We start from the raw sequence: 9,744 nt of genomic DNA, 5'->3' as shown, positions 1-9,744 counted from the left end.
TTGAGGTCGACGAAAAAGAGAGGTAGAGGTGATTTATCGGAAGAGCGCTTAATGTTATGAATGTGGGTAACCTGGTGTCCCAATTCCGAAAGAGAAGTAATTATATCTGCAGTAGAGGTAGAATGGTGGAGATTGCGGATCACCACCCGTAATGGACGCTTATCATACGGCTGGTATGAATGAAAACTGATGCTGTTCTCAATTAGATATTTAATGAGTAGTCTGTAATGCTCATAGAAATGAGTATGGATGATCAGGTACGAAGGTGTGGTTTTACAGATAAATTCTGTTGTGTTGATAATTTTAATCAAGTTTGAGGTGAAACTGGAAAAATTACTCACGCCTTTGATATAAACTGCAGGTGGTTTTGGTGGGATATTTTGAGTATGAGTTTGAGTCATGTTTGGCTGTGTGTTTTCGTTAGAGTCATTTAGTGTGGTGAGAACTGAGTACCGGTTTGGAGTTATGAATATTTTTGATTTCTTATCCTCTGGCTTGGGGGAAAGCGATGAAGAAGATAAATTTCTTTTGCTTGAAGTTGGATTAGTTTTAGTTGTGACACGATTATTAGACGATTGGGCCGCCATACTACGTAAACGTAACGGCAGAGTATAATAATATAATATTAGCGTATGAAAAACAGATAAAGGAGCGAGCGTAATGACCGTGCGTTCATGGTGAACGTTATCGCCGGACAATATTTTATTTTTATTATAGTACAAACGACATTATTGACTTTTTTTGCCGCTGTAATGGATGGTGTTAAATTTGAATTCAATGATATAATAATATCATTTGTAAGAATTTGGTAGTGTTTAGGGTAATCATGAGGTTTTATTTTTTTTTACATGAGAATAATAATTGGGAATAGTATTTGGCATTAGCATTGAAATAATCATTTAAATAATAATAATAATAATAATAATAATTTCGGTTTTACAATAAAATAACAGTGTGCATGGGCACATGGCAATTACAAAATAAATAATAAGGATTTTCGGCACATTTTTGTCCAGCCCACTGGAGGTGGCACACCATATTATTCATGGTGTGTCCTCACAGGGTTACCGGGAAAATGTGTGTGTGGAGGCTTGTTACAGCCGGGATGTTTCATCCGAAGGGAATATGGATAAAAAAGGACCCGCGTCTTGCGACGCCTCACTGGATAACACACAGATTATATAAAGTTAGTTTTATATAATCTGTGGCCTACGTGCACGAAAGAGGGGGGACAGGGGGAAAAAATTAGACATATTACGACGTGTGGTGTACTGGTGTTCCGATGTTGACTGAAGTTGGTTGGGCAGCCTCGCCCGTCGCCCGGGCCCTCGTGAGTGGACTTAGGCCATCATGACGGCGTGACGTGGGTGTCAAACAAAACAATAACGGCTACACACCGATAATGTATGTTGGTTGATTTCTTGTCGACGGTGAAAACGTGGTTGGTGACAATTATTTGCGGAGACGTCCAAGTGACGAGCGAAGAGCTGTGAAAAAAAACGTTGACCAGTCGAGCAAAAGGCCGTGGAGAGAAGAAAATGATTTGTATGATGGTGACGGAGATCGGCTATGGCCCGGCGTTGTTGTTGATTTGTATTGGGGCAGGTCAGTGTCGTGCTTGAGAGGGAATTGTTTTACAATTGTCTTGGGGGTCAGAAAGCACTGTGTGCGATACCGGTTTCGACTACGACGGCGGTGACAGCAACAACAGCCGCCAGCGGCTGCGGGTCGAGTGTGCAAACACTGCTGAGTGCGGGGTCGGGGGGAGAACATATATAATATTACTGTTGTTATTGATAATTCTTTTTGCGCGGTAACTGGTAATAATTTATAAATGATTTATAAGGGGCCCAAAATTCCGTGACGTTACATAACCCCCCCAACAAGTTGTTGAAGGTGTTATGCTAGTCAGAACCGAGAACCACTTGTTGTAAAGAGAGGTTACTGAATTTTGGTGATTGTTATGTGATTATGACTTTGGGAAAATGTTATATGATGTTTATATTTTAAGACAGGGGAATTATATTTAAAATTTAACTGTTGACTTATGTTAAACTCAAAATGATAATAATAATAGATATGCACGTTATAATTATAATAGTAGGGAAACCAGCACGTTTGTGTGAACACGTTATAATAATAATCAAAAAAAAATTAATAATAATAATACTGTGCACGCCAAGAGAGTTGACGAGCACAGTGCCGAAAGACCACTCGATAATATTAATCGAGACGAAAAGTGAGACTATGATTGTCTCGGACCTGCACACTTTCCAACAAATTTCATGTCAACTTGTAATACGTTGGGTAGGCAACCTAATGTACACGACGACAACGAATAGGAGCGGGAGGTGAGGTGTTGATGGGAAGCAGGATGATAGAGTTTAGTTATTGGGGGGGGGGGGGGGGTCTCTGTGGTCGATTCGGTGTGGTGCAATGACCACAGAGGTCACATGAGTTGGCTAACCCTTAATATTAACTTAAAAAACTACTGAAGGGCTGCAGACGGCGATCCGGACAGCCAGCCCAAAGGAGAGACATCCGTTGGAATTGGATCCGGAAGGCCTGGGCGGCCTCCTACACACTACGGCGAGTGCTGGCGGACGTACGCGGGAGTGGGTGACAATTGATAAGTTGAGGTGCACAGTGGACGTACACGCCGCCGGATCAGATCACCCACAGATGACAACAGTATAATAAAATTATATAAGAACTCACGGTGTAAAGTATGGTACGTGGACGTTTATTTTTAATAATAATGGTTCTGCCGTTGCACTAACGGCGTCCGGGCTCGTTGGAAGTATCGCAGTAATAATGTGTTTTTTGGTCACAGTGACCACACAGTACGGTTGTACAAATTTATCACAAAAAAAATAAGAATAATAATAATTATTGGTGTTTACCAAAAGAGTACTAACACCCGACAATAAGAATGAAAAGAACGAAAAACACGCTACAATAGTGGAACAAAAAATATAATAAAAACATTTTCGAACGACGAGACCTAGAGAATATAAAAGTTATGACAACAAGGGCGTTGGCCGGAACAGTTGATAATAAGAAGAAACACAAGAAATATTTAGATAATATACATAACAAAGACAATAAATATGATTCTAATAATCAATAATAATACACAAATAATAATAAGATAGGAGGAAGAGATGAGTGGAAGGTGGGACTGACCGATAAGAACTGCAGTCGTGCCGTCGTGCTCATTACCATATCTGACCACTGCTGATAATTTTCAGCGCCAACAAATACCTACCAGTTATAATTGACAGGCACAGACCAGGGCGATGATACATTGTACCGACAGTCAACTATGAATAATATAGAAACCTAACAGGGGAAGGGAGAAGGAACTCTGAGACAGTCTATGCCTTTACTGGGGTCACAACTGTAGCAAGTACGACCACATTATGGGAACTTAATGTGGAAGGGAGAAGACAAAAAAAATAAAAATAAAACTATTGTGTACAGACAAAACAACGGCGGTCTTGCACTGTGTATGTTACTCTGGACTAGGGTTTTAAAATTTCATGAAATTTATTTTCTTGAAATATTTCATGAAAAATGTCATGAAAATGTCATGAAATATTTCATTTCCATGAAAAATAAAAATAAAATGTTTATTATTTCTAAAAGTTTATAGTCGTCAAATTCCAAGTAAACATTTTTAAAAGTTTGGCTGTGGTATGAAACAAAGAAGATATGTAACATATTTACATATCATTTATAAGTTGTTTAACAAATCTATAATATAACAAATTTAAACATTGCCTTTTAACTCTTAAGTTACAAACTCATAAACCAACTCAACATCATAACATATTGTTGTTGAAAGCCATGGCTCTGTGAATGCATTCTATACTACATTATATTATATTCGCAATGTATATATAGACATAAACCACTCTTATAATAGTCGTGAATCGTGACCTTTTGGCTTTTACAATATACAAAATATGATCTAAGTATTAAATAAAAGAGTATAACCCACGTACAACCCCCATTTAGAATGGAGTCCAGGGACAATATTTGGGTCACCAGTGTTAAAAATAAATGAGTGTTACTTGTATTTTAAAAGAGAATTTTTTTTTTTGGAATTTATGTAGTGGGAGATATGTATGGTTTTAAATGAATGATGTTATGTGTACCTCGGGGTGTATCATCCTCCGGGTGGACTAAACTCGTAGGCATTTACAGTCTTAATTTTTTTAATTTTAAATGGACCATCGTACAGAAGGAAAAATTTAGATATTTTCTTATCAATTTGGTTGCTGAGTTTGTGTGTATTTACTAGAACAAGGTCGTTGACTTTAAAAAGGGGCAATTTTAATGTTTTATCATGTCGCCTCTTTCAAGCTTCAACCTTGCTTAGTTGTATTTCATGAGCGAGAGTTAATTTTTCCTGATAAGTGAGGGGATATTCATTATTGGGAATATGTATAAATTGAGTGAGGGGGTTGTGCGGAGTTTGCTGGAGAAAAAGCTCTGAGGGAGTGTGGTGAGTTGATTCGTGACGTACATTGTTTAGGGTTCATTCAATGTATGGGACATACTGGGGCCAATTAGAATGTTTAGTGTGACAATACGTTCGAAACATCCTACCTAACTCTCGCATGACTCTCTCAGCAGGGTTAGATTGGGGATGGTATATGCTTGTGTGGTTTACTTGGATGTTATATTTTTTGGGGGACGTTTGCCAGTATTTGCTTATGAACTGTCTGCCGTGGTCTGATACAATATTTTGGGGTATACCATAAGTAAGGAAATAGTCTGTTGTTAATTTTTAATAAAAATTTTTGAATTGGCTTGTCGAAGGGGGTACAATTTAATAAAGCGGGTAAAGTTATCTACTATGACAAAGATGTAAGCAAACTGGAACATCCCAGTGGGGAGCGGCCCATAAAAATCAACCAACAGTTTATCTAAGGGTTTTTGAGAGAGTATGGGCTGCATGGGACCAGCGATGCGAGTAGTCTTAGGTTTGCACCGTTGACACAGCTCACATTGCTGGACCACACAACGCACAACTTTGTTTAACGAGGGGAAATAGCAAATATTTTTAATGTTTTGGGCAGTTTTAAGCGGACCGACGTGAGCGTAATACTCATGAAATAATAAGATAATTTGTTTGGTCAGGTGACCAGGGATATATAGGGACTAGTTAGTGTCATATTTAAACCTACGATTGAATAGAATATTGTTTTTGAGAGTGTAGTACTGGGTCCAGGGAGAAGTACTATTGGAATTTAATATCGATATAATTTTTTGAATTTTTTTATCGTTGGTTTGTTCAATTGAAATATTACTAAAAATGGGTATTATGTCCGGGGGGATGGGGGGAGGTAGAGTATAATGCAGTATGGCAGGAAGATCCTTTGGGGGCTGGTCATCTCGTCCTAAGGGATGTCACGACAGAGTGTCGATGGGATTGTTTTTTCCAGGGCAGTGAATGATATTTAAATTGTATTCCTGTAAGGCAAGGGTCCATCGAGTGAGACGGATACTCTTGAACTTACAAGTTAATAGAAAAGTGAGGCTCTTGTGATCAGTATATAAATTAATGGGGTGTCCTAAGATGTATATTTTGAACTTTTGACAAGCGAAAAGGATGCCAAGTAATTCGAGCTCGGTCACTGTATAGTTCCTTTCGGCACCACACAATGACCGGCTGGCAAAGGATAAAGTATTTCGCTGTCCTTCTTTATCAATTTGGAAAAGTTCAGCCCCAAGACCTATATACGATGCGTCGGTCTGTATACAGAATGGAATGTTGAAATCGGGATGGGTTAATGAAATTTGTTTTGAAAAAGCATTTTTAATTTTAATGAAGTCTTGTTTGTGTTGTTCAGTGAAGTTCCAGGGAGTGTCTTTATGTATGAGAGAAGAGAGAGAATTTAGAAGGGAAGAATGATTTTGAGAAAATTTTCGGTAGAAATTACAAAAACCAAAGAACGATTGGAGATCCTTTTTATTTCGAGGGCTGGGAAAATTTTGAATTGTTGTTACTTTGTCTGGGTCCATTATCATACCAGAAGGGGAGATGAAATGGCCTAAAAATTTTATATGTTGTTTGTTAAAATAGCATTTTTTTTAACTTTAATGTGAGACCAGTCTGGGAAATCTTTTGGAAAACCCAATCTAGAGTAGTAATATGATTTTGGAAAGAAGTTGAAGATACCAGAATATCGTCGACATACGTATGAATATCATTGGGATAGGGACAGAGAGTTGAATAATTATTAAAGGCGACTTCGAGTCCTTTGCCGAAGGCGGCATTGGACACGTTGAGGCCGAAAGGAACTACACAAAACAGGTAAGACCTCCCGTCATATAGAAAACTAGTATATTGCCGTACGGAGGGGTCAAGAGGGATCTGCCAATATCCGGAGGAGAAATCAAGGGGGGAGAATATGTTTTTGTTGTTAAATTTTGCTAGTATATCGTCTATGGGGGGAGACGCGTCTCTGGTGGGTTGAATAATGGCGTTGAGTTTGCGAGCATCAAGACACAATCGAATTGTACCATCGGCTTTGATCACCGTTACCAGGGGGTTATTATAAGGGGAATCTGATCTTTCAATGATTTGCCAATATAACATTTTGTCAATCTCATGTTGTACAGCAGGACGCCTGGAGAAGGGGACTGGGTAGGGTTTAATCTTATATGGTTTGTGTGGTTTGACGTTAAACTTATATGTGAAGAATTTATGTAGGCCAGGATGGTTTTGGAAAATATGATTATAATTTTGTATGAGAGAATTCATCTGTATTTGTTGTTGTTCATTTAGAGAGATATTGTTGAGGGCTATACTTTTTTCATTTTTGAAAGGGAGAGAGTCATTGATAGAGTTTGGATTACTTTCAGTGAAGGGGTGAAATATCGATTTTGATATGTTTTAGAGAATTAATTAAGCTATTGGGGTCATGATCAGAAACTATAGTGAATCTCCTAGTAAGACTAGTTTAATAAAATGGTGGTTTTCTAAACGTTAAGGAATATTGTTTGATCTACTAAAAAAATTAAATTATATAAAAGTTCAATAAGAACAAATTAATCATTAATTAAAAATGAAATAATATTCCTTCTCAAAGAAAGGCAACGATACTGGTCCACAGCAACTCAAGGTTCCTTATACAATAAAGGCACTCCTAAGTCAGGACAGAACGTTTACTTCCTCAAGTACAATTAATGAAAAATAAAGTGTTGTAAGAAACAAAATTTAATAATGATGATATTTAAAATAAGAGTAAATGCCTAGTGGTACTACATAAGATAATTTAGAATTTTTCTGAAACCCTAAAATTAATTTAAATGTACTAGAGAATAAAGTAAATTTTATAGTATGTAATAATTAATGGAGAGAAAGTCCTCAGACAGATTTTAAATAACCTCAGTTAATTTATAACGAATAAAGAATAATAATGTAAATTAGATTTTTAATATAATAGTTAACATGTGCCCGAGGTGGATAACCTACCCCATCAGTGGTCTCCACTTCACTACCAGCATCAGCATAGTCGTCGTTTAGTATATAATAAAAGGGAAAATAGTATTTAAATAATGTTACAAGTCGGTTGACCGTAGCCTCGTACTTGTGGAGTTTGTATATAGATTTAGTAAATAAAGTAACAAACACACGTTCAAATATTCAATTAATAAAGTTTATTGCGTTCTGAACATGTACAGTCAATGGCACTATCTCCATTCTCCACTGCCTGTCTTACAATCTTAACGTTCCTTATATCTAAACTTCTGTAGGACAATCCCTCCTATATAAAAAGTGCTTACTCGCAGTTTCGGGATTGTACCTGTTTACACTAATTTACAATAATCATTTCATTTCATAATTCTAAATGTTTTATAAATACTACATTTCTAATTTGTTTACTAACTGCTACATCCTTACTTACTTCCTATGTTTAATAATACCAAATCATAACACTCCCCTTGTTGAATGAAAGCTCATGTCCTCATGAGTCAATTTTCTTATTACATTCTTTTTTTCCTCATAAAAATAAATATTTTATACATTCATAAATCATTATATAATTATATCTTAAATCTACTTAATTTCTACGCATTGTATGTCGTCTACTGATTTTGTATTGACCAATGCTTTTATATAACTCATTGACACTTTATTTTGTTTATACAGTTTAAAACTTATCTTACTTATTACAATTATTAACACTAATATACCTATACCTATTCCTACTGTTACGTATGTTATATTAGATACAGTTACATATTCTATACTATCATCTATTTGTGACTGTAATAATAAATCTAATTGTTTTGCGTTATTTGCTAATGAATGAAAATCGGGATAATATGAATTATTTATTTTTGGAAAATCATCCTGTATCCTATTAGTTTGATATTGTTTCATATTAGCCGTTATGTTCACTCTCGGAATGAAATCATACGATGTTTTCGTTACTATTGATCTGGTGGGGGTTAGCTCATACTCTTTTGTTATCGCACGACACGGATACGTGAGAGAGATTGTACCTGTGTTTTGCAAGGTTTGCAACACTGGCTCTCCACTCGCACAATCAATGTTGATTGTCGTTGGTTGTTCTGCCGTGTACAACCAAACATTTTCGTTATCTAACTTATGTATCACTAATTTTTGAATACGTGTAATTTTTATTTCACATGCTTTTGGAATTACATCTTTATCCTGACTACTAAATAATTTCGCATTTTCGCTTCACAATTGTCCGTTTCTTGAATATAGTGCGTCTGAGTGTTCGAACAAATATAATATTCTTGCATATGTATGCATTTGCTTAACTCTATGTCATCTATGTATATTGAATACACATTATCCTCTGACATGGCCAAGTATTTATTCGTTGGTTGAATTAACGCATATACTGACTTTTTCTGTTTTATAGGCAATGGTATTGATTTGTATAGGCGGTATTCCCTTGTATCGACTATCGGAATGGCTATTATGAATATCAATGTATCTGCTACTCTTATTACTTGTAAGTTACTCATTTTCATTAACTTATGTACATTCTGTATTGTGACTTGTTCAGCGAAGTTCTCTCTCGAATCTAATTGTATTCTCACTTGTTGTAACTCTGCTAAAAAATCTGTCGCCGAAATAATGCTAGAATGCATATGACCTACTTGTGCTGTATTTACTATTGCTACTAGATTGTGAGTTTGGAATGAATGTTGTGTTAACAAAACATTTAATTCCTCAGTTTGTTCATTCATTATTTGTCTAACTTCCATTTCATTAATCAATTTACCTACTTGGTTTGCTTTACTTTCCAACTTGTTTATATTACTTATTATCGCTGTTTCAGTTTGTTGTATCTTCACCATTGCTCGGTCTACATCATGTACTGTTGACTGTACTATTCGCGTTTGCTGTCGCATATCGTGAATAACTGATTAAATATATCTTTTAATGATTGGTACTCCTCCTTATTGAGATGCTGCAATCTTAATGACTGCTCCAATAACTGTAACCGATTTTCATTATTCCGACTTCCTATAGTTTTAGTACACACTTGTATGTTCGCTTCTTCAAATTTTTCATATAATAAATTACTCAAATCTACTGGCTGTAACTTAATAGAATTTTCATTTTGATTGACAATTTTTGTTAACACCTGCCGATTTTTCACTTTAGTAATTACATTACCAAATTGAACTCGATTTTGCAATACTTGTGAATATATAATCACTGTATCATTTTCCTTTATTTGATTA

At 36.0% G+C, this 9,744-nt stretch overlaps 1 protein-coding gene across 1 annotated transcript; it reads right to left on the bottom strand.

Annotated features, from left to right (window-relative positions):
• Positions 1 to 8,664: 8,664 nt before the first annotated feature.
• Positions 8,665 to 9,381, bottom strand: LOC132945502 (uncharacterized). Its single transcript, XM_061015273.1, has one exon. The coding sequence runs from the start codon at positions 9,352 to 9,354 to the stop codon at positions 8,683 to 8,685; it is 672 nt and encodes a 223-aa protein (XP_060871256.1). The 5' UTR covers positions 9,355 to 9,381; the 3' UTR covers positions 8,665 to 8,682.
• Positions 9,382 to 9,744: the final 363 nt, after the last annotated feature.

Source organism: Metopolophium dirhodum, chromosome 5, assembly GCF_019925205.1.
Source record: "Metopolophium dirhodum isolate CAU chromosome 5, ASM1992520v1, whole genome shotgun sequence".
Taxonomy (NCBI): Eukaryota; Metazoa; Arthropoda; class Insecta; order Hemiptera; family Aphididae; genus Metopolophium; species Metopolophium dirhodum.
Note: the sequence above shows the minus strand (reverse complement) of the source record. Positions and strands in the feature narration are given on the sequence as shown.

What these genes read in the sequence shown, in the direction of transcription:
- LOC132945502 (XM_061015273.1), bottom strand. Translation starts at nt 9,354, where the DNA reads ATGGTGAAGATACAACAAACTGAAACAGCGATAATAAGTAATATAAAC.